General features: G+C 41.6%; 1 protein-coding gene across 18 annotated transcripts in view; it reads left to right on the top strand.

Annotated features, from left to right (window-relative positions):
- Window positions 1-26,985, top strand: part of SPSB4 (splA/ryanodine receptor domain and SOCS box containing 4) — a 143,367-nt gene that overhangs the window by 56,049 nt on the left and 60,333 nt on the right. For 13 of the 18 annotated variants that reach the window (XR_013955217.1, XR_013955218.1, XR_013955219.1 and 10 more), the window contains 2 exons: window positions 19,098-19,953; window positions 20,391-20,555. Coding sequence is in view for 14 of the 18 variants with exons in the window: in XM_080605220.1 (XP_080461346.1) it covers window positions 19,260-19,953; window positions 20,391-20,555 (859 nt within the window). In the remaining 4 variants the exon portion in view is untranslated. Of the gene's footprint in view, window positions 1-79; window positions 18,732-19,097; window positions 19,954-20,390; window positions 20,556-26,985 lie in introns of those variants that run through there. The other 5 variants (XM_080605216.1, XM_080605218.1, XM_080605224.1 and 2 more) reach the window with 4 other exon arrangements.

The following is a 26,985-nucleotide window of genomic DNA, read 5'->3' as shown; positions in this document are numbered from 1 at the left end:
AAGCAGACAGCTGTGTGCATGACCTGCACGCTCTCCACCGTACATGTAGTTGGAATGGTAGGTGCTCTTTGAATTCTGTTTTGAGCTGATGTCCAGCATGATGTCAGGAAATGCCTTTGTTTTGCTTTAGCTATTTGTACTGCTTCATAGCCCACAGTCCTTTAGATTGCACAGTGATAAAATTGTTTTTCTTTTTTTTTTATGGAAAGCTGACAGATAATCAGTAGTTTCTATTAGCTATCAAGGAAATATCGTTGCCCTTAAGAGTCTTTATTTTAAAGCAAAGTTTAAAGAAAACAGGGATGTCCCAGCAGCGTGGAAAACTACATTAGACAGGACAAGAAGAAATGCATTTGATGTGGCAGTGCTGTGTAACAGAGCACGTGACTTCGGGCTAAGAACTGCTGTTGGAATTTGATTGGCAATATTTGCTTTAAAGCTAATGGCTATACTTTAGCTACCTCTGCCCTACTAAAGACTGGGCCTGCCCTTCGACAGGGTTGGGAAGAGGTCAGTTCTTTCCTTCCTTTGGCTGCTTTTGGACCACAGATGGAGAAGTGACAGATTTAAATTTGTCCTACTTAAATTTGTGTGTGTGTATATGTGTATATGTACATAGATATCTATTTATATATATGTGTAATATACATGGGTGTATGTGCCTTTTTTTTTTTTAAGGGATGTCATCTTTGCCTCAGAGGTGAACGCAGTGCACCCTACCTACTCTCTTCCTTAGTAAGAGGTAGGGTGCCTAGCCTAAGCATGGGTGCTCAGCTTTGACCTAAATCTGTTCACAGTGAAGTCACTTGAATTTAAACTAGCGCTGAACAACATCTTGTGCAGCTGTATTTCCTTCTCTCTGCTTATTTTGCATATCTTTGGGTCGGACACCATAGGCTAATCCTGCTCACTACTGGTGGCAGATGACGGGGTATGACTGTCGCGCTACAAAGCGAGGGTGACTTAGCAACTTTATCTTTGAGGATTTGTCAGCGGCTGAAGTGACAAGTTGGCTCTGGTGTACAGCACAGAATGGGGCAGTGTATGAAATCCATCTTTGAGCTGACTGCAAGCTAATTCTTTCAGAGCCATACAGCACGTTCTGAAGTTGTTCGCTTTCTTGTGCATTTCCAAAAGCTAGTTCCAACTAGCTAACACCAACTTTCCTGTTTATCACCAAAGTCTCGAATGCACTTGTGTGCTGTCAGGCTGGGTAGTCCCTTTCCATGTTCACAATTCCCAAGGAAGATCTCCCCAAAGGGATTTTGGGAGATTCACCACCTTTATGATAGGTCCATGTCCTGGGATGTAATCAGGGTCCGGACTGTTCTAGCTCTGTCTTCTGAAACTTCCTTCGTAGGGTACCTGCTGAGCTTTCTCAGCAGCTAGGTGCACTAGAAAGCCTGAAACTTTTCTGTCTTAAGTCTGTGAAAAAGGGTTGTAATGAGGACATTTGGCTTGGACTTTGCTATTGCCATTTCCTTGGCTTTCAGTATTATTGGTTTCTGGCGCTGCTGACATCTGGGTAATATTAATTGTGATAGTCTCGCTTCTAATTCAGGGTGTACTGATCAGTCACTAAATATTTATATAGTCCTTGTTTTTGAAGTTGCAAGATAAAAAGGGTGTGTTTTCTATCATCTTTCCTATTCAAAAGCAAATAATGCGTTGAAGCTGCTGATTATTTAAAATGATCAAAATATCAAAACAAGAATTTCCTTTGTACTTTGGTCAGTGCTGACATAACTGTTTCCAGCAGTCTAAAAAATCTCGTGTGTAGTTCATTGATGACTTGTGTAGACTAAGATTCAGTGTTGTAAGCGCAGTGATCATCTACCGAAGATATGAGAATGTGCTCAGGAAGGATTTGTTACAACATGTATCATATCTTATCCTTTGAGGCTTAAATATAACAAGATATATTAAACAAGCATGAGCATGAGACCTGGAATACATACTGGTTATTCCTAAGTTTCTTAACGTTCATATTAATAGTATTTGAAGCAAAGCGTGTGGGTGGCGAGAAGGAAGGGGAGAGGAGCTGCCTGTGCAACCAGTCTCTCAGCAGCTTTGGAGTGAAGTGTGGCAATAGCAGGAGGGAAGGGAGAGGAACCATCAACAGCACAAGTTCTTGGATGCGCATCTAGAGAAAAGGCAATTAATTCACCTTCAGTAGGTACTAAGCCGTACTATTCATCAGTATTTAAAAATGAAATGGGGAATGAAAACAGATCTCAGGGGCAAGGCACACGCGTGAAATTATCAGTTGCTGCGGGATACTTGTGTGATGCTCGAACTCCATCCCGTGAGGCTCAGCAGTGGTGTGGCAGCATGCCTTCCCTTACCTGCTGGAGCATTGGGAAGAGAGAAGGTGCCTGAGATTGCTGCCTTGAATTCATGTCTAGGGGTAGAGTGGTCTTTGATTTTACAGTGTTTTTTTTTTTTGTTTCTTTGTTTTGTTTGTTTTTTTTTTTCCCAGCGAGCCATCTACACCATTGATAGTTGGCTCTTCTGCCCTACCCTTAGACTCTGTAACAAGAATTAACAGTTACTCACTCGTACTCACCTCGTTTTAGCAAAGTTGAATGAAAGTGCAAGAGAAGAAGAAATCCATACATGCCAGGACATCACAGTTCGACTGCTGGAAGAAAACACCAAAGGGAAATTCAAGCTGAACTGTATTGACACTCCAGGGATGTGAGACTGACTGATCTAGCTTTTACTTCTGTACTCCATCTACATTCTGCTAATTGAGGAGGCTGGAGCAGGAAGTCCTAATGAAGACAGAAGCCAACCCATTCCCTTTGCTCCATTTATTTTTAGATTTTATTTTTTCTCGTGGTGAAATAGCTTGGAACTCAGGGGAGCTGTGCCCAAGGTGGGTAAGAAATGTCACTTAGTAGTGAGCGCAGACTGATGTGTAATTATTCGGGAGATGAGGAGAGACTATTTCTCTTTCCCTGCAGCTAGAGATTGCTGAGATTGATTGACTGTTGGTGTAGCATACTACAGTGTGCTCTTACAGTGCGTGGAGGTCTGTCTACTCCTGCTTCTGCAAATGAAGATAGTGAATTAATGCAGAAGTGTGTGTGTATATATGTATATATACACACATAGGTATTAATGTTGGGTGTTAGAAAGTGTGGGAAGTATGCTGCCTAGGTCTGGCATATAAATGTAGATGTCTGAATTAGTAATGCAGGAACCATAGTAGTGAGTGTAGCAAGTAGCTCAGTTTGCCGGGAGCACTGATGGCAGTATAGACAACTTGGGTACTTACTGTGTAGGCTTCCAAACTGTGCAGAGCAGGCTTCTGTTTACACCCATTATGAAAAATGCGGGAGGGATGCTTCCTCTGGAGATTCTTAGACCAAGGCGTGACTGACATCTAGTATTACTTTCATCACAGAGTTCCCACATAAGTGGCCCTCACAAGGGATGCTCTGCTTGTTCTTTTTTCCTTTTTTGAGCTGAATATTTGTATGTGGTCATTTTTGCTTCCACAGCTGTTTTCTATTTTGTTTCAAAATGTTGCATTGAAGGATAAAGCAGTTTGGCGGGACCTAAACCCCCTTGCGTTCCCCCTTGTCCTCAGATATTAGAGCGTCTGGGGTGCCTGGGCTTAGATTCTGAGTGATGCCCAGTTCAGCTGTAAAGCATTCAATATATTGAATTACCATGATCATGGCTGCACAGTAGAGCAATACACCTTTAGTCTAGTAGATTAATGACTGGTATAGTTTGTCAAAGCAACAGGGGTACAGGTTCTTTTGGGTTGTCGGTGATAAATACACTTTCTGCAAAGCACATGCAAATACCACGAATATGACTAATGCAACCAACTACATGTAAGTTAACTGATGAAACAACTCTATAGAGACAGGTTTCCTGGGGAAGCGCTCAGTATAACTGAGGGTTTGGATCTCACCCAAGAGGCGTCCCTGTGGGGGAAGCGAGGTTCAGCCGTTTGGCTGATCCCAGAAGTCAGCCGTGTCCTTCCGACTTGTCTGCAATGGTATCTTCCCTAACATTTTTTCTCTCTTGAGCCGTTTTTATGCTATTTTCTTACTTCTAGGTGAAGCTTGAGTGACTGTAGTCATACGTATCTTCGTTATGATTGGTGTAAAATTTTCTTGGTTTTGCTTTAAAGGTATAGGCTCAGAGAAATACAGAGTGAATGCTCAGCAAGGGTTGGTTGCATCTTGGAGGCGGGTAGCCTTTGGGATGGAGGTTTGTTTGGCATCATAATGAGATTATAATGAGCAAAGTTCACCCAGAGGTCATGTTTTGTTTATCAGTTTGGCTCAGGGCTGGCCATGCAGCCTATCAGTCCCATAGCACCATCAGGTTCCCCATCCCTGTGGAGATACCACAGAGCCTGGCCACAGGGTCTTCACTCCGCTCCACCCTCCATGCTATTTCTCTGAAACCCAACACACCAACCTCCCCTGGTGTTGCCAGCACCTAAGGTTGCAGGTTATGTTGCCAAGGGGACTATCGTGGAACACATTCCTTGCATATCTGCTGCACCTCACCCTGGAAGTTTCCTCAGCCTTGAACCTTCTCTTAAGATGTGGACATATCGTTAGTCTCAATAAGTCACCTCCAGCAATTATTCCACACCAAAGTGGTAAGAAATGTGGTATGCCAGAATCAAAGCTGAGCCTGATGGTCTGTTGTAGAAATACAATTGTAAGGGAAAATTCAAGCAGTTGCTGTATGACAGAAAAGATGTGTGGGTTGATGAGCTTAGTAGAATTCAGTTCTTGCATTTAGGTCTCTTATAGTGCAAGAAGATATTTTTTATTGTATGTAATAATTAGCTTTTGAAATGAAGGGGATTATCTTTCAGTTTAATCACTCTGCCTTAATAGCAGGAGGAGAAAAAATATTGTTTTGTAAGACTTTCAGCTCTGTTCTCAGTGTTTTCTAGAATGACATTTTAATTGAATTTTATATTTATGGTACTGATAATTGTCGTTCTTGTGGCTTCCTACCTGTTCCTCACCATATACTAAGCAGCTGTATTTTTAAAGATAGTAAGTTTCTGTTCTGCTCATCCTCCCAAACAAATATTATTTCTTTTTGTGTGTGTGAGGAAATTATTACTTTCATTGGTTATTTTTAATGTATAACTCTAACATTCAGCTACACTTCTCTTGTTAACACAAAGCATTATATAGTTGCTTCATATACAGTACATGAATAGCTTGTAAATAAATAACAAAAGTAGGTTTAAATTTCATGTCTGTACTTAGCAAAACTAATAGATAGTAATCAGCCTAATGGCTGATGATAGATTGTGCTGTGCCAGCAGGGGAGCTTGCGCCCAGGAAGAGTAACACAAGATCAGGAATGGCTAGAGAATAGTTGGTGAATTTGGTGCTTTTTTAATTCCTTCAATTAACCTGATTAAGCAGCTTAGCTTAAATGAGCAGAATGTGGGGGTTGGAAGTTCTCCCATGTAGTATTTCCCCCCCGCCTTAGGAATTAATTCCTCTAATATTTTGTCTGTATAAAGCACGCAGCCTTGGTTGCTTCAGTGGCTTGCACAGACATGAGACACCGTATGCTTAGTATGAGAGGCACACACAGGCTTATTTTCCTCTGCAATTGGATCTAGGCAGAAGTCATAAATCATAGTGATTTCTGCACAGTGCAGTTGAATGGAGACTGACTACCCTATTTTATTAATATTGAAAGTTCACTCTGCTTACATCACTATTAATTCTTCCTCAGAAAAGAATGTGCTGGTTTTTTCCTTTGCCTTTTGCTCAGCTTCAGAGATGTGTTTTGCAGGGCAAGATTAGCTCCAAATGCCATCCTCTGGTACCTGAGCTGATTTGTCAGTGTATCTGTGGCAGAGCCTCGCCAAAGCATTGACTGAGAAGATTTGGACATGGGCTTCTTTGTTCAAGAACGTTTTGTGCTGTCTTCCAGCTATAGCATTTGAAGCTGTGTGTTCTCATTGCTCTTGGATTGTCTGTGTTGGCTGCAGCTGTGGCATAGTTCAGCAGATATTTTTCCTCCTACACTTGCCAGCCCATTGCCTGCCTGCTCTTTTGTTCTTCCGACCCCTGTTTCAGGGCAGTGGTTCCCAAATGAGGGAATCTCAGCAACCATTTTGGGACAATACCTAAGATATATAGTTGCACCACCAGTGTACTTTCCAGGTAACCTGGTGCGTCCTCTTTCCTACCCAGTCTTTATTTTCTTAGCGTCAGGTAGGGAATTGGGTTGGGGATGTTAGATGGTAGCACAGGGTTCCACCTCTCTCTGCTTTTCCTGAGGATGTCTTTTCCCTTTCTAGTAAGGGTGGTGGCTATGTCAGAGTATGTTTGTAGTATCCTCTACTTCTCAGAGCACAGAGAAGCAGCCTCAGATGGAACCAATTTCTGTGTATCCTACAGACCCTGAAGGTACTAGGGAACCTACCTGTTAGAAACTATTGCAGCATCAAGCTAGGACTGACTTGTGGGCATTGGTAGTGTGGAGCTCAGTGTGGCTAATCTCTCCTCTTTTCAGCTGCTGGCCTAACAAACTGTTGATTTCCTAATTATAGGTCTTTCCATCTAGTGCTGGCTTGTCCTCTCGGCAGGAATATGCCCTCAGTTCCACTAATATGGGGCCACAGATTATTTTGAACAGTTTTCTGAATAAATGCAAGTATTTTTGCAGTATTAGATGTTGTGATTTCTTACATAGGTTGCCATTAAACCCAAATAGTAGCTTTGGAAATTGGGATCTGTGTTTATAAAATATTTTTCTGAAAAGAATTTCAGAGAACATACTGACACTATTGTAGCCTTTCTACTCCTCTGTATTATATTGTGCTAACCAAAAGCCTTGACATAAAGTATTGCTAGTTACTGGTGAGTCTATATATTTACATCGAACCAGGTCAGGTATCTGATACCTAATGAAAGGTTGGTGGGTGAGTGTGGTTCTGTGATCTCTCTTTACAGTCGTGCCAGGTGGGCTGCACTAGCCGTAAAAACCTGTGCTGTGGAGTTGGAGGTAAATGTCTTAAAATGACACTAAAAAATAGGAAAGACGTCTGGTGGTCTTCATACGCACCATTGTCTTCCCCTTTCTCTATGTTGATTATGAGGAGAACATTAAGTGAGTTGGTGTGTTGGTTCTGGAGCTGTATGAGATGAATTCCTCTTCTTTCCCTTCTAATTTTGGAGAAGATTCACTTTTTTGTTCATTCGGAAATGGACCTGTACAGGCCTTGATTTTATCCCAATGATGAGCTCATCCACATCAGAGATTCTAAATTTTGTCAGGTGAATCCCACCTGTGGGTCAGGTTAGTATTTACAGCTGGCTTTATCATTTGGAAACAAATGCTCTTTCAGGAACTGAATTGGGCCAGTGCCAGTGGAGAAAAATAGAAGCAGCATCGTCTGGTGATTGACTGAGATGATGAAGTGTGTGAAGGGAGGTCAAGAAGGCTCATACAGAGATGTGGGCACGGGGGGCAAAGCTGTAGTTCTTAAGAAGAAAAATTCCCGACAGTAAAAACAGTAACACACAGAGAAGGTCTTTCCCTCTGTTACACCGCTGGGATGAGTTTGGTGTAGAATCTTGTGTCTCAGTGGCTAGTGAAAGCTGGTTAGTTTTTATAAACTCTCTTGTTTAGTTGTAATTATTTTGGGGATAATTCAGCTTTTTGTGACTAGTTGAGTCCTAATACAAGAGCAGAATAAAGTCCATCAGGAAGGCTGCGTGAGTAAGCAAGCCATGTGTGACTTCCCAGAGCCCTCAGGAGAAGGATAGAAAGGAGAGGGGGACTGTGGAAAGACAAGGATTGTAATGGAAGGGTCCTCTGCCATAAATCTGTGATGAAGATGATATGCAGTGGAATTGAAAGTACCCATTTTTCATTCTGTCCCTCGGCATAGGGGAAGATACCTGTTCACGAGAAAAATTCCTTAGGTAATTGGAAGTATTTGTAAACTTCTGGATTTTAACACTGCATTTAACTTTCATACTGGGTAAATCTTCATCTTTGTTGTGAACTGTAACAGTTTGAGAGGTAATGATAAATACAAAAATTCCCAACCACTTTTGATCCAGTGATTCTAGCAGCAGTTTCAGTGCCTGCACGATGTTTTAGGGCAAGGTATATGACAATTTGTCCTTTGAAAGAGTGCTTGAAACCTAAACTCCTCAGATTTCTAGTACCTAAAAAGATACCCTTTTTTCTTAACACGTTGGCCAAGGGCTAGCTTTCCTTTACTGTGAAGCAATTTGTACTGTTTGTACAGTACCCGACACAGCTTTACATTCAGCAGCTGGGCGGTTTTTAAGTGACTTCCAAGTCTGTAGGAGTAGTAAATCACAGTTTGCTCGGTAAAAGCAAATTTTAGTTTTGCTGGCATGAATACCTGGGCTGGATGTCAAATGATTCTGGAATAACAGTCATAGTAACAAACTCAGTTCCCTCCTATCTGTGCTGTTCTTGAACATGGTAAAATAAACCAAGTCCAGCTCTGATAAAGTTGAAAGAATAAATTTCTCAGTATTTGTTTGGGAATGTAGGCCGTATTGAGTGCATTATGGTTCTATAGGTTTTTTGTTTGTTTGTTTTGTTTTGTTTTTCTGTAGGTAGTCTCATATTTTTAAAGATATTCCTAAATGTCGCTGTTATTATTTGTTATACTTGAAATCAAGGTGTCTGTATATCGTATTGCAATCTAGGGTTTCACTGATTTTTCCAGAATTAAAAACTGAAAGTGTGGTGTGGGGTGTTTTGTTTTGTTTTTTATATATTGCACCTTTTGCTAGAGTTCAGCTTGTGTTTACTGTGCTTTCTCCTTGTATATAGTGCTGCTGATCCAAATTTAGACTGAACGTATTCTCTCCAGGGCAAAACAGAGGCCTGCCTGAGTTATTGGAGAACTGCTGTCTGCCAAATTTAGATGATGGTTTGAAGATTCTCTACAATCATTTCAAATGTGTGTTTTCATGCAAAGTTATTGGGGCATCCTCATTTTTGTATAGCTTTGGCAAGACTTTTGGACTATGATGCTGATTATTTTACTTCATTGACAGTATATCTAGACACTGAGGACTGATACCTTTTTATTCCTGTCAGAAATTGGATTCTGGTAGAGCCTTTTTCCAAATAATTTGCATTTTTTTTCCTTTCCTTCCTTTTCCCCCAATACATTCAAGGGTGAAATATAATCAACAGTAAAATGGTGCTCAAAAGAAAATTCTCTGCAGAAGGCTACTATGCAGCAGGAACTTAGGTGTGAAGTTATTTTGAGAAACGCAGGCCTTGCATTTGAACTTATGGACCAGTTTCTGTGTTGGGACTCCTGAAGGTATGCACAAAGCTGATTTATTTCCATCCGTACCTTTATTAAGAAGTCTCTCTTTTTTTTTTTTTTTTAAGTACTTCCCTGTGGTTAGAAATATCTGGAATTGTTGGCAATTGTAGCATGACATTCTTTTAGGATGTGTACTGTTAGGTCAGTAATAAAGCAGTGTAAATGCTACTCAAAGTGACAACTTCTTTCACCATGTCTATTCCTAGTTGGAGGCCCTCTCTGATTTTATCACTGGAAACAGGCTGAGTAACGTGGATGTTTTCTCCTCTGAAAAGCATTACTTGTTTGAAAAGACAGCGTTTCTTCTTCATCTGGCTCTAGTGAAATGAAAGATCCATAAAGAAAATAACACCCTATTAGCCTCTACAACTGCAAGACGTGTTCTGGCTCCACACACAGGTATCCCATGTGTCTTCAGGAGGAGCCAGATTCTTGTCTTGGGGACATCACTGGCACTGCATCTTTAACTCTTTAAATCCCTGTGTCCTTTCCCAGCTTCCCCTGCATTACTAAATGCCCTATTTCCTTAATTAATAGCAAATACAAACAAAATATTACCCTGTAAAATAAGGAAGCGTTTATGTGTATAAGGAAAATCAATTTTGTTGCTTGGAGCTCAGGCAGTTTGTTTCTGTTATTCCTTTCTTCTTCATTTCCATTTGTCTGTGCAATTGTTCTTTACTGACAGATGGGCTTTAGCAGAGGCGTGTTTAAAACAGATGAAGTTCACTGCTGTAGCTTAAAGAAATGTGTTGGGATTTTTTGTGTGTTTGTTTGAGAAAATACTTGTTTACGTACTAGGAAGTTGTTTTGTCTCTTTGTTAGAGCTCAAAAGCTTCGTGTAACTTCATTTGTAACCTCACCTGGGAAATACCAAATCAGCATAAATCAGTTCATGTTCTGAACTTCTGATGGTGCTTTCTTAAGATGTGTAAAGTCTGTTTACTTCACTTCTGTTCTTTAAAAGAAGTCTAGAGACTGCAGGACTAATGAAGCGTTGCTTCCTGCTCCCTTCAGGTCTTGTGGCAGACTAGACTTCAGGTCTGTAGGATGCTTTGCCTGCAATTAGGGCTTTTTAGTAAGCTCATTTTCTTCTGTGTTCCTTATAAGATGTGGGCTTGCAGTCCAACCAGATCTTCCATGTGGTTGCTTCCAAGATCAATGTCCTCTCCCCAGCTGCCTCTTCAGTAGGAACACAGTCATCTTTGAGCCCGCTACTGTTCTGTCAAGTCTGGCCGAGGGTAACTGCTGGCTGAAAGAGTTAAGGGGGAAGGGTTAGGAGGGATGCAGATGGTGCGATTGTGTAAGCCTATTTTCCTATTAAACAAAAGAATACGCTTTTGTTTGGGATCAAACTTGTTCTGTGCGCTCATCCCCTCCGTGTCTGTGCGAGCACAATGGCTGCTGCCCTCCGGCCGCAGTCCGGGCCTGGCTGTGGCTGTGGCTTCCTAAGGCCTCACTCACCACAGCCTGTCCGGCACCGCCACGTCGGGCAGCTCGCTGCGGGGGGGAATATCCGTGGCTCTCGGCTGTTGTGCTTGGCCAGAGGCACAATATGTTTTTGTTGCTGGAGTTTGGCAGCTCTGTTGGAAGCATTAAAGCCATCCAGGTCAGATCAGGAGCTGCCTCCTATGGGCCGCTTCAGCTGGAGTGTCAGACGTGTTCGCCTCTGGCCCACCAACAGTGAGAGCATCTGACAGGTATTGTTCGTGCGCTGCTGCTGCAATTCCTACGAGGATTAAGCAGCAAAAGGCTTCAAAACAAAACAAGCAGACAAAAGTAGTCTGGTTGTTCCAGGAGCATTGCAACTTTTAAGCCATCAGTGAATTTCTTTTAATAAGTGGTACAGAGACTAAGAGCTTGGCTTGCCCAGTAACTATAAAACATATATATAGGCATTGTGAGGCTGGAGAAGTCTCTTTTAGAGTGCTAAGTCTGCAGCAGCTTTGAGATTAAAAAAGAAGAGCTGCTGTTAGTGGGTGTTCTTCCTTAGTCCCATCTTTTATCACGGTGCTGCCCCTCAAAAACCAGCTGTAGGCCTCAGCTTCATCCCAGTTTACAAAGACTCACCAGGCTCGGAAAACACTGACACACACAGTGACTGGCCCTTGAGCTAAGGGGCTGGATTTTCACTGGAGCATGTTAGTGTGCTTCCTGCGATTGCAATAAAGTTCTGGTGAAAAGCTGTATTGAGCTAGGGGAGCTCTCGTTTGGCTGATTGTCACATTCTGCCATCCTTGGTCGTCCCCTCAGTCTGCTTGGGGACCGGTTTTGGCTCACCCCCTATGATTTGTAGCCAGCTACACAACTGGAATGATGCTTTCCAGTGGCCTTCTTCTCATCTCTGACTTTCTAACTTTTCTTCCATTTTGAAGGCCAGCTGATTCTACTGTACCTTACAGCAACAGAAATGCAGGGAGTTGGAATGTATTCGGCCACATCCATGGTCATATTTTTTTTCAGTTTTGAAACCAGAGCTCATAAGGGTTTTGATCCTATACAAAGCTGTAGAGCTAACACGTAAAATAAATTGCCAAAAATGTGTTAGGATGGTTAAAAGTAGCAATGACTGGAAAGAAATTGAGATATTAAAACTTAATTATTCTTTGGGCTTTAAATCTCTCGTGTTCTGACACTTATTGGTATTACTTATTTACTTGGTGAAGCATGGCTGAGTAGAAATGTAAAGTGGCAAATGATCCCGTATAATGCAAAATGGAGCAGAAAACATAATTCTCAATTTGGTGTTAAGCCTTATTCATGTGTTAATTTGCTTTTTAATATAAGCCTGACACTTGAACATTCAAAATGACTACTTCAGCCATTCAGGAGGGAGAGGAAGGTATTTACCATAATGGAAGGGTAGCTGCAGGATGAAAGATGCATGATTTCTTGTCAGAAAAGTGAGGAAACTGAAAGCTCATGACTTGAATTTAGACGTAAAGTTCAGCTGTGCCCCTTGGGGCAGCTTGAAGTTACTGTGGAAATTCACTCCACCGTTTTGGGCTGCTGCTTAAATAAATGGTTCTGCATTTCAGATTTTTTTTTCCTCTCCCTTTTGCTATGCCAGAGCAAGTGTTTACATGACTGTCTGATATGCCAGATCAGAGGGCTCCAACACCTGAAAATAACCCGGCAATATGAAATAGTAGATTTTGCCCACTTTAGTTTTCTGAGGCCAATCCATCTCAAAGGGGCATTAGAATGCAGGTGGCTGCAAGACAAAAGGGGAAGAACGAATGGGTAGAGGTGGTGGAAAAGTGGCAGCTTGAATATGAGTGAGTTTATGGTAATTATGGAATCACGTGTATTCCTGTTAAATACCCTGAAACAAAAGCATGTTTTCTTTCACTAATTTTCTAGTGGAATGTTGCTGTTCTAAGTAGGACTTGCATAGCAAAAATAATAATAAAAAAATGAATCGTGTTACTATATTTGTTTTTCAAATTACATTGCTGTATTCTTAGAAGTCATTATGCAAAAAACATTTACAGAATAGAACTGTTTTTGTCATCTTTAATGTTTCTTTGGAAAATTAATCTTTGTGTCTGAGACCAGCTTTCAGTACCAGAGAGGCATGTTCCAGAAACCTGCAGAGATATGGAAGGCTTAAAAACAAACCATAACTTCAAAACAGCTCAGTTCCAAAGTACAGTAGATGGAAGTATTTAAAAATATACATTCCACTGTATTCAGAGCTACTCAAGATTCTTTCTGAATTCTTCATGATCTTACTAAACTGCTTCTAACTCTGGCGGTACAGATGGTGTGGTATTTCAGATTATTCTAATTCCAAGCAGCTAAATGCACAGTCTATTTTAACAACAAGCTTATCTTGAGTTTTGAAACAATTACATTTTTGTAACATTACAAAACAAGTCACCCTTTATGGATGAATGTCCTTGGGATTTCCATGATTTGCATTCCTTTTAGGAATTGAAGTTATGATTTACTGCTGCAGTGTTCATCCCACATGTGAAATGTTTGATATGTGAAATGTTGTTTGATAAGTGCGCATGCAGCATAAAGTTTTATCCATAGCACAGGATTGTATAGGGTATCCAAGCATTTCTGGCTGATTGCATTCTTGCTGTGTATTCCATTTGACAGAGAAAGCCAACATTGTTCAAGATACACAATAAATCAACAATGTTGGATACCAAGACTTATAGTTGAAACCAAGCTGGCCAATCTTTTTAGGGTGCCAGGAATGTGCTTAACTCATTGTCGCCCTCAGAACAGTGTTGTCATGATTTCACGGCTGTTTGTGCACTGCGAACATAGGCCCTAGACACTGGGCCTTGTGCCTTTACGTTTTCTGTGTGGAGTTGAAAGTCCTTGTTCATAAACGTGTGAAATGCTTTTCACTGACTTGTCCAGCGCAAGCATTTCTCTTCTTCCTATCCCTCCTGAAGAGAGGGCAGGACTAGGGTTAGATTCAGAGTGCTTGAACATTTAGGGTGTCTGTTCTGTTCAGGCATCTGGAGAATGAACAATTTTCCTGCCCACTGAGAAGAGGCTTCTGTGGCAACTCCTACTTGCTGTTCAGGAGTCCTTGCTGGTAGCAAAGCCCATGCCAACCAGGAAGGTGGCAGCAAGGCCTGGGTGCATGAGGGGAGAAAAAAAACATGACCAGAGTCGATAGCATAAAGCGTCAGAACTATCTGTTTGAAATGCTCATAGACAGAGGGGTCACCTTCATGGCTTTTTTGGATAGATGATTACAGTATCATTTGTAGGGAATCACCTAGCTTCTTTTCACTTTTTGGTGTCACTTTATTAGAATTAGCATAAGCCTTAGCATGTTCTTCCTGTAGGTTTGAATTGTTTCTCTGGTATCATTTCTCATCTGTGTTTTTCAAGTTTTCTGCGTGTCTGGTTCCTAGTAATCCACAGGGAGATATAACCATGGATGCTGAAAGCTGACTTTGCAGAAAGCATGTTTCTTTTATCAGCAGTTATGTTCTACTGATGCCAACATACTGAATTGCTAAAAATGCACTGTATTTAATTACAGTGAAGTGATATCCCAGCAAGCCTTTCTCTGGTAAGTATAATTTGTGTTTTTATTGTGAATAATTTCCCTAAATATTTTGGCAGTCTGCATGAGAACACAGCTAAGCGACGTTGATGCACTTTTCCTGTTTGGAGTTGGCTTGTTCTTGTACAGTACGCTTAATCTAATCATCATATCCTGACAAAGCGTGGCATGAATGTGAAACTGTGAGACAGAAATCATTTAGGTCACACAAATTAGTAGTCTTCTCAGCCAGGGCTTCCCAGTTGCTACAGGACTGTACTAGTGCGGTTTGTTTCCTGTTTCCATGAAAATAATACTTTTTTTCCACAATATCTTTTGTCACGTGGATGACTGATGAAATTTAGTCTCTAAACAGATATGCTAAGAGGTTGTGTATATTATGCCAAACTGAAATATTTTCCTATTTCCTAAGTGCTGTGATGGTTTAAAAATGCTAGAGGAGTGAAGCTCTGGGAAAGCAGTGTTTTCAAAATTGGAATTGACATTTAATTTGCATTCAAAACAAAACTATGCAATGAAAATTCATGTTCTTCTACTTTTAGAATACTTATAAGTCTGTATATGTTGTTCCTGATACTGATTTTTAACTGCGAGAAGATGCAGGCAAGGACGTAAGTTTCTCTAAGTAAGGTAGTATGAGTTGTGGGAGTTGAATGATGGTGCTGTGCTTCAGCAAGTTTTTGTCAGTTCAGGGGATGGCGAGAAGGCTTTATGACCAAGTATTTCTGTAAGTGTGTTGAGTAGAACTTAATCTGAAAGGAATAATCTTCCATCCTACTGATTGACCCACAATTTATACTAATCCTGTGTTGTTTAGCCTTCAGTCCTGCAGAGAAAAAGCCAATTTTGTGCTACCTTTGCCAGAAGAATTGTTAGTAAATCCTCTTCCCCTTTTGAGCTTTGTGCTTGGCTTTCAAGCTCTGGTGAGCAATAATTGCATATCTCTGTGGGGAGATGCTGACAGTAGCGGTGAGTAGGGCATTTCCAGGGCTTCTGCGTTGGAGGTGTGGAAGGGAAGTAGGGAGGGGATGTTTGTTGCTGGAGAGAGCAGCCAGGCGTCCTCCCAGGGCTGGACCCCAGAAGGCTTCACTCCTCTGACAGCAGCTTCTGACAGGGATGAAGGACAAGGTGATGCTTCTGCTACCATTCTTGCTTCAGAGCTGGTCTCTGCCATCTGTTTGGTGTTAAACGGACAGGATGCAGACAAGGAAAGAGATTAGACGGTCTTGGCTTTGAGACAGGATGGTCCTGCAAGCAACCAAAGGGACCGTTGTGAGCTGCCAAGAGGACTGTCTGCATGAGTCGCTCCCTGCGGAGCTCAGGTTAATGGTGCATGGGTTGTGAGCAGAAGGCATGCGTTGCAAGCCCTCACTGCCACCTCATATAAAGAAGTTTTCACATCAGCTCCCACTAAACACCAGTGACCAGAGCTGTTAGGGAACAGCTAGAATGGGGTTACACCTGTATTGCTGTAGTAGTAGAAAAGATTAAGTGTTGGCTTTATTTTTGCATGTTCTTGCTCAAGCCCTGCGATAGCTGAAGGATACAGCTGTGGTTGTAGTTGGCCGCCTGGCAGAAGCTGAGAGCAGCTACTAGGCATGCACAACTAGAATGGAAAAGAGTGTCATATGTTACAGTGAGCGGGAGAAAGTTTTTGATGAAAGGCAGCTTTTGAGCACTAAGAAGCTGTCTTATCTTTAATGCATCAGAAACGGTAAGATATTACATTATTGTTCAATCCTATGTCCATACAAAGCTATTGGGCAAAATGTTGCAGTATGTAATTAAATTGTTTGGTAATGTCTGTATACAAACACAGGCATTCATCTCTCTGAACTTACATTGTAAGATACAGTTTCAAACCAAAAAAAGAGAAAAGACACAATTGTGCTTGTATCAAGGTGCATTTTACTCTTCTGAATTACTGATCTACTTATTAGCAACCTATTTCTGTTACAGCTTGGGGCATATTAGGAGCAGTGTTTGTCTGTGGCTTGCCAAGTCACTTCCTTTGGAGTTTATTAATCTCTTGGTAGTTTGCCAGGTAAATCTCAGTGCCAAGATCAGTTTCTTATGTGATCAGGAAGTGAAACATGAGGATGCACTCAGGACTTCCCCGGCTATCTCCCCTCAGCACGCTAACAGGAATGTGGCGATTGTCTCATGCTCTAAAGATGATATTTTCAAAGGCACGTAGAGCTCAGTCTCATACAGGAATCACTGGGGTTCCCTTTGAACATCTGACATTTTTGCCTTCATATTCTTCCTTCAAGCTCAAATAATCAAACATCCTTTTTACAAGGAGCTACCCAATTACTGATCATTGTCCTCCTAGGAAAATCTGATTATCTAATGGTATTTACCCCCTGTCACTTCCCTGTGTGTTTATTAGTGTCAGTATTTCATTGCCCCCTGAATAATTAGTGTGGAATAAAGTATTGACCTTGCTTCAGTGGGCCACATTTGCCATCATACCCCGTGAAACGACCTATGAGTGCTTCTGCAGTAGCACAATGGCAAATGTCAAGTTAAATGTAGTTACTGTTTGGACTTTCAGATTCTTTTTACTTGGTTTGGAAAGAAGGGAGGGGTCTTTCAAGCTAATTTCAGGTGGGGTAATTTTCAAGTTGTGGCCCTGTTTCAGTGAGAAGAAGCTCCTGGGAGACATCCTGAATCCTCCTGCAAGCAAGATATGAGGGGTTTGGGTGCTTATGTTTAATTTTGATTTTAAATTATTGAAATAGTTTTTTGATTAATATTAGGTGCAATGAAGCTTTTTGCTTTATGCACTTGTACAAATACACGTGTGTGGGACTGACTTTCCAACAGCTACAAGTGACATCTTTATATGGTACCTTAACTGTTACATGGGTTTAAAAATAAATTTTTACTTTGTTTTGGAAAGGAAACTTTCACATAACACAGTCACTGATTCACTTACTCTTCCCACTTGCCCTATACCCCTTTTCAAAGTGATAGAGGTAAGATTCCTCTCTGTCAGAGACACTTGCACGCTTCGCTAAGTTCCTGTGTCTTTCAGATGAGCGAATGAGCATGGGTATAACACCAGCTTCACGTCTTCTGTGTCCAGTTTTAGTGGGCTGGGGGGAAAAGGCTGTATTTTAGCATGCTTTTCTCAGCACCACAGCTTAGTTCTTAAGAAAACTTGATATATGCCTACAAGTTAACCCAATTTTACAGACATTTTTACTGTTTTTACAAGTTACATTGAAAGACTGTTATTTGTATGCCAGCCATGTATGAGAAGCTTATAGATATTCATCAACCTGGAAGAGTGTACCTTGGAATTTTTCAGTAAGATAACTTCTGTTTTTAATATACGCAGAAAACACTTTCTTTAGTATTGGCCATTGTAAATAATTTAAAGGCTTTGTTCAATTCTAAAACATGGCAGAATGGATGGTAAATTTTACAGGTGTTCTTTTCATAGGCATGTATTTTTTTTCCTTCCACTGTCAGTACATGTTTCTTGCTTGTATTCTTTCAGAAATGATCTTCACAGTGAGACAGTGCATCTGGGGTAAAATTTCTTAAAAGAAAACAAACAAAACTGTGGACCTGTGGCTTACCAAGTACAGTCTTGCAGGACGTTTTTTTTGCAAGACATTCATGCCCCTGCCTGGTTTTGGTGCTTTATGAGAAGCAGCTGTCACTGAGATTGTTCAGGCTTTTGCAAGTTTGGTGATTTTTTTGCTGCTTCTTAAAACACTTCATCGCTCCGTCAGTAAAAAGCAACAGGGGGGCTCCTCAGCCATAGGTGGTCATGCCAGGACTTGGCACTTCGCCTGGCTGCAAAGAGTCGTACACAGCTTCAGAAACATCTTTTCTGGGTGCTTTTGACAACTTCCAGCTGAATTACCATGTTGTTTGTGGAAGCACAGAAATACTACATTTCAAAATTGTCTGTTCCCTTTAATGTGTCTTACTGTCTTCCAGTCCTTCTTATCAGCCTAACACTGCAATATAGAAAATGTAGATTAGCTTGCTCTCCAGTAGTACGAGGAATCTCTGCTCTGGCAGCAGTTGCCCATTAGAAATGTCTGCCAGAGAACTGAAATTGCCCTTCTTCATTTGTCCTTCCATGCCTCCTATTCTCTCATTTCTCCTCTTTTTTAATCTCCATTATTAAAAAGAAATATATATTTTAAATTACTTAAGGACAGCATACACTAAAATAAACATTTTAAATTTTGCTGTTTTTGCCGTTTGCTGTTGGCTGCATTTCTTGTGATGGCAGCGCAGATGCTGAAGCCCTGTGTTGCAAGGGTCTGGGGAAGAGAACTGCTGGAAATGGAAGGAGACAATTTCTGAGAGTGTGAAACAAAAGGCGTAAGTGAAAGTGAAGCTACAGCTGAACGTAAAGTTTATTGCTGTTGCTGCGGAATACTGTATGCCTTTTTCAAGACTGCTGCAAACCTGGCCAGACAAAATGGGTGGAAGGGCAGAAGGTGGGGAATGTCTGTATCCGATTATGAATTGGAGGAAATGACTGTCTGTGCTCTGTGCACTGGTGGGCTCGGAGTACGCTGCTGGCAGTCTGCTTAGCGTTGTAGGATACTGAACAAAAAGTGGTGACTCGTGAGCTTTTGTGTTTAAAATAACTACCAGGGTTACAAGAAGTTGTTCTTTAAAAATATGTCGTGGGTTTTCTATTGGCTTTCTTAAACTAACTGGAAACTTTCTGCTTTTTTTCAGGAACATTTTTTCTCTGAAAACATTGCTGCTAAAAAGCTCCAAACAGGAGAAGTAAATCCAGTCAGCTTGTCAGGTCACTGGCTCAGTGTAAAAGTGCTTTCATGAGGTAACGTTGGGCCAAAGTCAACTTTTCTTTCTCCTTTGTAAATCTGCAGCCAAGCAATGGGCCAGAAAATCTCAGGGAGCATAAAGTCTGTGGATGTGAGGGAGCCCCCTTATAGACCTGTTAAACGAGAGCTGAGAGGCCCAGATTTTTGCAAGCCCGCCCGGCTGGACATGTTGTTGGACATGCCCCCTGCCAAGCTGGAGGTCCAATATAAACATGCTTGGAACAATGAAGATCGCTCTTTAAATATATTTGTAAAGGAAGACGATAAACTGACTTTTCACAGACACCCAGTTGCCCAAAGCACAGATTGCATCCGGGGCAAAGTCGGCTACACGAGAGGCCTCCACGTCTGGCAAATCCACTGGCCCACGAGGCAACGGGGAACTCACGCTGTGGTGGGCGTCTCCACAGCCGAAGCTCCGCTGCACTCGGTGGGGTACACGTCATTGGTTGGTAGCAATAGCGAATCGTGGGGCTGGGATTTGGGACGCAACAAACTCTATCACAATTGTAAAAACCAGCCTGGGGTCACGTATCCAGTCTTTTTGGAACCGGATGAGTCTTTTGTACTCCCAGACTCCTTACTGGTGGTGTTGGATATGGATGAAGGGACGCTCAGCTTCATGGTAGATGGACAGTATCTTGGAGTGGCCTTCAGAGGACTAAAAGGGAAAAAACTTTACCCCATAGTCAGTGCAGTTTGGGGGCACTGTGAAATTACAATGAGATACATCAATGGACTTGACCGTAAGTGTTAACGTATTTCTTCATTGCACTATCTTTCAACTCTTCTCATGTAGGATTTATTTTCTTTATCTTTTCATTGTGAACTGAGTGTACTGGAGGAGGACTCTCCACTGTGAGTAAATTGCAATCCGTAGTTACTGCACACAACTAACAACGGTATGGATTGTATCAAAATATTTTCTGTTGTAAGAATTTTTTGTTTCAGCGAGCCTAGTGGCAGGAAATCTGTGTCCAAAGAAAGTGAACAGACTGAGGGGAAGAAAAAATCTTGAGAAACTTCCAGAGTGTATTTAACAGTAAAACTCTTGTTTACTGAAGGATGTGTTTTAAATCTATGGTTTTCAAATAGGATTTGTGAATCCTATAAAAATTTATGGTGATATTGGGAACTTGTGCAAACATACTTGAATTCAGACCAGTGGGCTTTCTTTCTGCAGTTGTCTTCCCAGGGCCCTCAGAAGCAGTGGTGGATCCCCAAGAATCTGGGAACTCAGATCAAATACTGTTTTCAGCAGTTTTTCTGAAATTGAGCCCTTCTCCTCGGTTCATTTCAGAAGGTGCTCTCTCAGGGTATTTTCTTCTTCAGAAACACAGTTTATTGGGTAAGTTTTAGCTATTTTTGATATAAAGGGACAAATCAAATACCTTAGGTAGTAAGGAGCAGCATGTTGCTGCTGTGTCCCTAAAGTAGCCCACCAGAACATGCGCTGCAGAACTGGGTTTTGTCCAGTTCTTCTCATTGTTTGGGAAGAAGTGTGCTCTGCCAGATCCATCTGCAGCACAGCGCACGTTGGGTTGTGCCCAGTTACCTACACGCAGCTTATCTGCTGCTGGGAATTGTGGAATGGAAGGCTGAACAAGGTAGCAGTAAGTGGAACCTTGTTCTTGCTAATACTGTGTTATCTGATCCATAGGATGAACTGTGAATGTAAATATATAGATTTAGCAGAAGCACATGGCTGAACTAAACTTTCTTGTTTTTTGGACTTTATGAATGGAACTTGTTCGTGCAAAAAGGGAATAATCTGATAGCAAGTGTACAACACCTCAGCCTTTCAATTAGTGATATTTAAAGGAATTTACAATTCTTTTCAATTAGGTTGGGATGGTCTATTTTTTTTTCCCATCAAATTAATTCTCTGCTCATTAGCCTTGCATCTGACATGCAAAGTAGAAACATAATTAAAGAACTTGACCCTGTTTAAGATTGCTTTTTCATAAGCATCTGTAATAGGCACTGGGGGGAAGAATCTTTATCCACAGAAGCCCTGCAGGTTATTATAGTCAAATGCTAAATAGCTTCTTGAGTGCTTTCATATAAGAGAATATCAGAGGATCGTAAGTATTTTGCAATTACTCAGATGTTGCAGAGTTGTGTGCTGAGTGCTTGCTACAGACTTTTTTTGGAGGCTGGTGGGGGAGGGATGCTTTTGCAAACTGAATATTTGTGTGCGAAAGCAGTTTTCATAATGCTGGGAATATCTGCCAAGCTAAGCAAAGTATTGCTCAGCTCAGTCCACCATGTCCTCAGAAGGAGTTGTTCTGCCTTCCTTTTGTACCCTCTGCAGGGCTGCTCGAGGGAGCCCTAGAAAGATGAAAACAAGGGACGAGGATGTGAATGAGTTTGGTAGAAATTATAAAATAAAAGGGGCTAAGTAGGGAAGCATAGCTGTGGTCTGTGAGACAGCTGAGAGAAAAATTCCCATCCGGTCTCTTGTGGGATAGTTTTGCTGGAAAAGGCAGGATAGCTTCCTTAGATGATCCCAAAGGAAGACAGAACAGTCGGGCTCAAGCATGAACCCATGGCTAAGAGTAAACTTGTAAACTAAGCTTTTATGTCAGCCTGAATGCTGACCTGATCATGTGAAGAGGAAGTGTAAAGCCACTTTGCCGTGAGGCACTTTGACATCCTGGAGTCACGTCATTTGTTATCACATGTTCACTGATCCCTTACCGTCCTGCAACAAAAACAGCATTCAAGAAACCAGAGTAGCTTGTCTCGCTGGTGCTCTGAAACAAACACCTTCTCTTCTCTGCTAAAAGCGTTTCTATCCAGCCAAGCATATGTATGCGTGGAGTTTGTTGTTGTTGTTGCTTGCCCGCTTTTTAACCTTATGGATTCTCAATTTTTCCTGCAAGTATATGTATATATGTATATATAAATATAAGTATATGCTGCTGATTGCCGCTTCTGGTAGATCTGGCAGTAGCAAGTTAGCTGTTCTTGAAGTTGTGCTGTCCAACGGTGACTCGTAGCTTGCTATTTAATGGCTGATTGACACTGCTCAAGGCGCACATCGCAGCTTGCGGTGGCTGTTTGTGTGGTGTCTTACAGAGCAAATGGACACCTCGGCTGCAGGGATTTTGAGCGTTTTCAGTACTTGCTAATTAAACAGAAGACCTCTCAATACTTAAAGGCCTCAAGGTTAATTCTTAAAGGTATTGCAGGGTTGTGCTTGTAAACTTTGCATTTCACCTTGTTTTCAGAAAGCAATTCAGTGAAAATATAAGAGATGCTCTGTTAATATGTATTTTAGACTACACAAGTTCAGAATACAGAATTTTGTCTTGTACCTGTTGTGTAATTTTGAAGATGTTGATGCAGCGTATTCTGATGGCTGATTGGTAAATAGAAAACATACCTGAGATGCTGCTTCTTCTTGATCAGAGTTTTTCAAAATATTTTATCTAAAGTAAAATATTTCTAAAGACTCTAAATTGCTTGTTTTTTTATTTTTTTATTTTTTATTTTTTTTTATTTTAGAAGCATAGCTGTAAGAAGTCCTGCATAGCATACCATAGTGGTTATCGTAGGGTCTCTAGAGGGCTGGTGAGGAATTCTGCTTTTCTTTCTGAACAGTTTGTGTGTGTTGGGCATAAGAAATTGTTCAGGAGGTGAGCAATATTACTTTTCCTTCAATAAACATGAAGTGAAAGGAGGTGTACCCAAATCTTATTAAAGATCTTCAGTTTTCAATTTGACCTTTATCCTGCTTTTCTGACAAATTTTGGAGGCAGCCTCCCTTTTTTGTTGGCTGGCAAGAAACATTGGTACCTTCTGAGTGCTGTATTTCACAGGTAGAAAAATATTTTTGTATCTGTATGCAATCACTTCTGTGGTAACTTAAATGGGTATCAGATAATATTTTTATTTTGACTGTCAGTACTGCTCCTGTGTGGTAAAACTGCTACTTTCATAAAGAGCAAAACTAACTAAAGAACTGAACATCATTTTTTTTTTGTTTTGTTTGTTTTAATGAGGAGTGGACAAGTAGAAGTCTTATATAGTTTGAACGTCTGTAATGTACCTGTTTCTGTGCAGAAACACACTTCCTAAGGAGTCTTACTAGTCTGTGGGGAATCATCTGAACCTAAAATAAATTCAGGAATGGATTAGTGTTTCAATGAACTCCTTTCTTCAGGCAGTTTTGGGGGGTAGAAAGAAGTGTTGGTTTTGTTTTTAAAAAGTTGCGAGCCTGGAGCTGCAGTAAGGAGGCTGCCCCAGGGCAGTCATCGATGTCGGCTGTGGCAGTGAGATGGCCCTGGGACAGAGGTGGCTGTGATGCCCGGGTAGGGAACAGTGAACAGAGAATTGAGAACGGGTAAAGGGTGGTGGAAAGCTAACTGAGCTGCTGCTCGTCTGGAAGGGGTGGTTGGGCAGCTGTAAAATGCAGAAGGTAAAGCAGAGGAGAGGAGAGGGTTAAGTGATACGGAGCTGAAGTGGTAAGTTTTGTGTGCATGGGGATTGTCTCCTTGATAGTTCCAGCAGTGAAGAATGAAGTCCTACCGTTTTTTTTGTTTTGTTTTGTTTTGTTTTTTATCTTTTCAAGGCTGAAGTTCAAGCCAAGAGTTGCACTTGATATGAAACAATAGTATTTGAAAGTCCATCTGACCATTTGGAATTACTAAAGGATTTGAACAATATGTGTGATTTAAAAAAGCAATTTTGAAAGTTCTGATTAAAAGCCTTCCACAAGCTTCAGAAGCTACTTTGAGCATCACATAGTGGCAGGCTGTGACTTTCACAAGACAGTCTTTCACTCCTGTTTGAGAGACCTAGAGCTGCAAATGTGTGTCAGGGTTTGGGAGGGAAGGGAGCTGGGCAGGATGGAGAGCGCTCGTCATAACCATGTTCAGTTCTTCCCTGGTCAAACTTCTTTTATCAAATGCTATCAGTATTTATCATGCTGTTGTTTCCTCAGTGTCAATTTTGTATCGGATTTCTGACTCGTTGCTTATTGCAATAATGAAAAAAAAACCAGCACAATTGCACAGCAAAGGCAGTATATGTTGTTTTTCAGATGCTTTTTTCATCAGGGTACGTGTGTGTTTAACAACCAGCTAGGCTATTTATGTCTGTTGTCTGATGAGGAGTCCTGAAGACTGTTTATAGACTGGAACCCAAAAATACAGAAACGCTTTGTGCACTGCAGATCATGACCGACACATTAATACTTGTGTGTTTAAACAAAGCGGCGGGAGGACAACCTAACAGTGCTGTGCTGGGAAACCTGCTCATTGAGTAAATGAATTGAGCACAGTGATTTATTCTGATCCTTAAAACTACCCAACAGAACAGTGTTGTTGTTTTTTTAGTTTGGGTTTCAGCAGTACGTGTTACAGGTCTGGCTGTGCCCTGTTCTGTGTTGGTGTGGAGGAACATCCAGAACACAGTCTGTCTGCGTTAGCAATAATACACAAGCCATGCATACGGAGTTGAATTATGAGACTAATAGGTACAAAATTGAGAATTGAATGTCTTCCTAGGCAGAGCGAATGCAGAGAGGCTGCAGAAAGGTTTTCCAGCCATCGCTGTGCAATGCAGAACTGGTTGAAACAAAACTGTGTGATCCCTGTGGGTGAGAGCTGGCAGGGTGGGTGGTGGAGCAGCGCTGGTCCTGGGAGCAGCTGTGTGCCCACGTCAGCACAGCGTGCCCATGGGTGCCGTGGAAAAACAGCTGTGGATGTGCATCAGTGCTGGCCTTCTGGCCACGTCTCAAAAGACTTTCTGGTGTCACTTTCAGATTTCTTCCTCCTGCAGAGCGCGCTTCCCCTGGATGCGTAGTGCAGGCTGCTGCAGCTGCTGCTTTGGAGGGTGCTCTCTGCTTGGGATGCACCATGGGATGTGTCCGAATTAGAGGCACTTTCTCCATGTGATCCAGACAATTTTAAAGAAAGCTTCAGCATGTCACATGTATGCCTGAACTCTCGATTGTTGCGTGGTTGCAATAAGGAAGGATAAGCTCATGTTTAAATGAGCTTTAGAAGTCTCGAAATTGCATGTGGAAGGAAAGAATCCTGAAATTTTTATTACAACATATTGAGTAAACTATAAGAACTGAAGATCAAAATTCCACACCCCACACCCCCCCCCCCATTTGTATATTTCTAATTATAAATCCTTAAACTATTATTTCTTGTGATTTGGCAAGATTTGGGGCTAATTGCCCAGCCAGCTGTCTGGTAGTAGTGTCTGAAGTTCAGCAGAGCCACGCTTTTACTCCTAGAATTATTTGGTCTTTTGAAGTTCCAAAAAGAATAACTCATGTTTAGATTGAAAATAGACTGTAAGACTTTATAATAGAAACAATAGTATCCTAATAACTTCCTTCTTCTCATCTGTTCAGAATTTAGCCATCTTGTCTTAAACTGATGTTTTCATAGATCCAAGAATTACATTTATGAGACATTTGGGATATTGGCTGCTTTTTATGCCTAAATCTCTTGCTTCTAAAATTAGGAATTGTGATTTCAAAACAGTAACTTTGACTTTGCCTTATATAATAGTATAATTACTTTGAAATATGTTATAGCAGACAGCTAATTTTCTTTTGTGCAGTATTTACAGTTCTTTGTGCTGTTTCGGTGTGGAAGAGTGCTTCTGAAGCTTGATGGCCCATTGCAGTTCTTGTGTAGCCATTACGCAATTTTGAAAACAAGCCTATCTGGAGTTCAGGGAGATGGAAGCATTTACAGCTCAGAAAAGAAAAAGACTTTGCCTACAAGTGTAATGCCAAGTTACAGAAAGCATTTGTGTGTACAAGTTCAGGTGTTGTTAACCTACAGGTCCTTGTAGTGATCAGTGCTTGACGAAAGTGCCAAGGCTTCCTCTAAGTCGTTACTCTCCATTAGCCTGCAACCTATTGCATCACTTTTAAAAAAGTATCTCTAACTATTTGTATCCCCGGATGAAACAGAAGTATTATTCAAAGTATGTGCTTCAAACACATACATCAAAGAGGTGACTTTCCTGCTACCTTTAGTGTTGGTGCGGCCCCACCTTGAATATCATGGGCAGTTCTGGGCTCCACGACATAAAAAGGATGTTGAGGCTCTTGAGAGCATCCAGAGGAAGGCAACAAGGTGGCAGGAGGGCAGGAGGACAGTCCTGTGAGGAGAGGCTGAGGCCCCCGGGCTCCCTGGCTGGGAGGAGGACACGTAAAATTGAGGCTGTCTGGAGGAGGTGTGCTGAGCTTCAGGGTGCAGATCAGTTTCTGTGTAGGCTTAGCAGCAGCAATTCAAGGTTCTGGGTTCTGCGCTTCCTCTCATCCCCTGGGCTGCCTGGGGAAGATGTGGTCCTGGTACCTTTGGCTCTGCCTCTCTGCAGCTGGGCTGCTCACCACTCAGCCCACCAGGGCGAGGCACCTGGGATTCCCTGACCCCTTTGGTGCTGCAGGGGTAGCAAGGGAGGAGATGGCTCAGGGCACTTCCCTGCTGCTGCTGGTAAAGTTGCAGAGGTTTTGGGGCATGGGATCTGTTCAAATCTCGTGCTCCTAGCCTCACAGAAGACCATGACTTAACCCTTGAGTGCTTTCCAGACCTTGGCTTGTGTGTTTACAATATGCTTTGTGAAACAGGGGACTATGCGTCTCAGCTGAAATAACAACTTTGGAGCTCTGGGCTCTTCTTTCCTATTATTTTAACTCACACTGGTTTGTCTGTAACACATGACAAATGGTAATTATAAATATGGACTCTTCGCCACAGAGGCCCTTTTATTACAAAGAAATTTAAGTCAGAACTGCAGAATTA

The sequence above is a fragment of the Anser brachyrhynchus genome, assembly GCF_964034855.1.
Source record: "Anser brachyrhynchus genome assembly, chromosome: 9".
Lineage (NCBI taxonomy): Eukaryota > Metazoa > Chordata > Aves > Anseriformes > Anatidae > Anser > Anser brachyrhynchus.
This window is presented reverse-complemented; position numbering and strand designations above follow the sequence as displayed.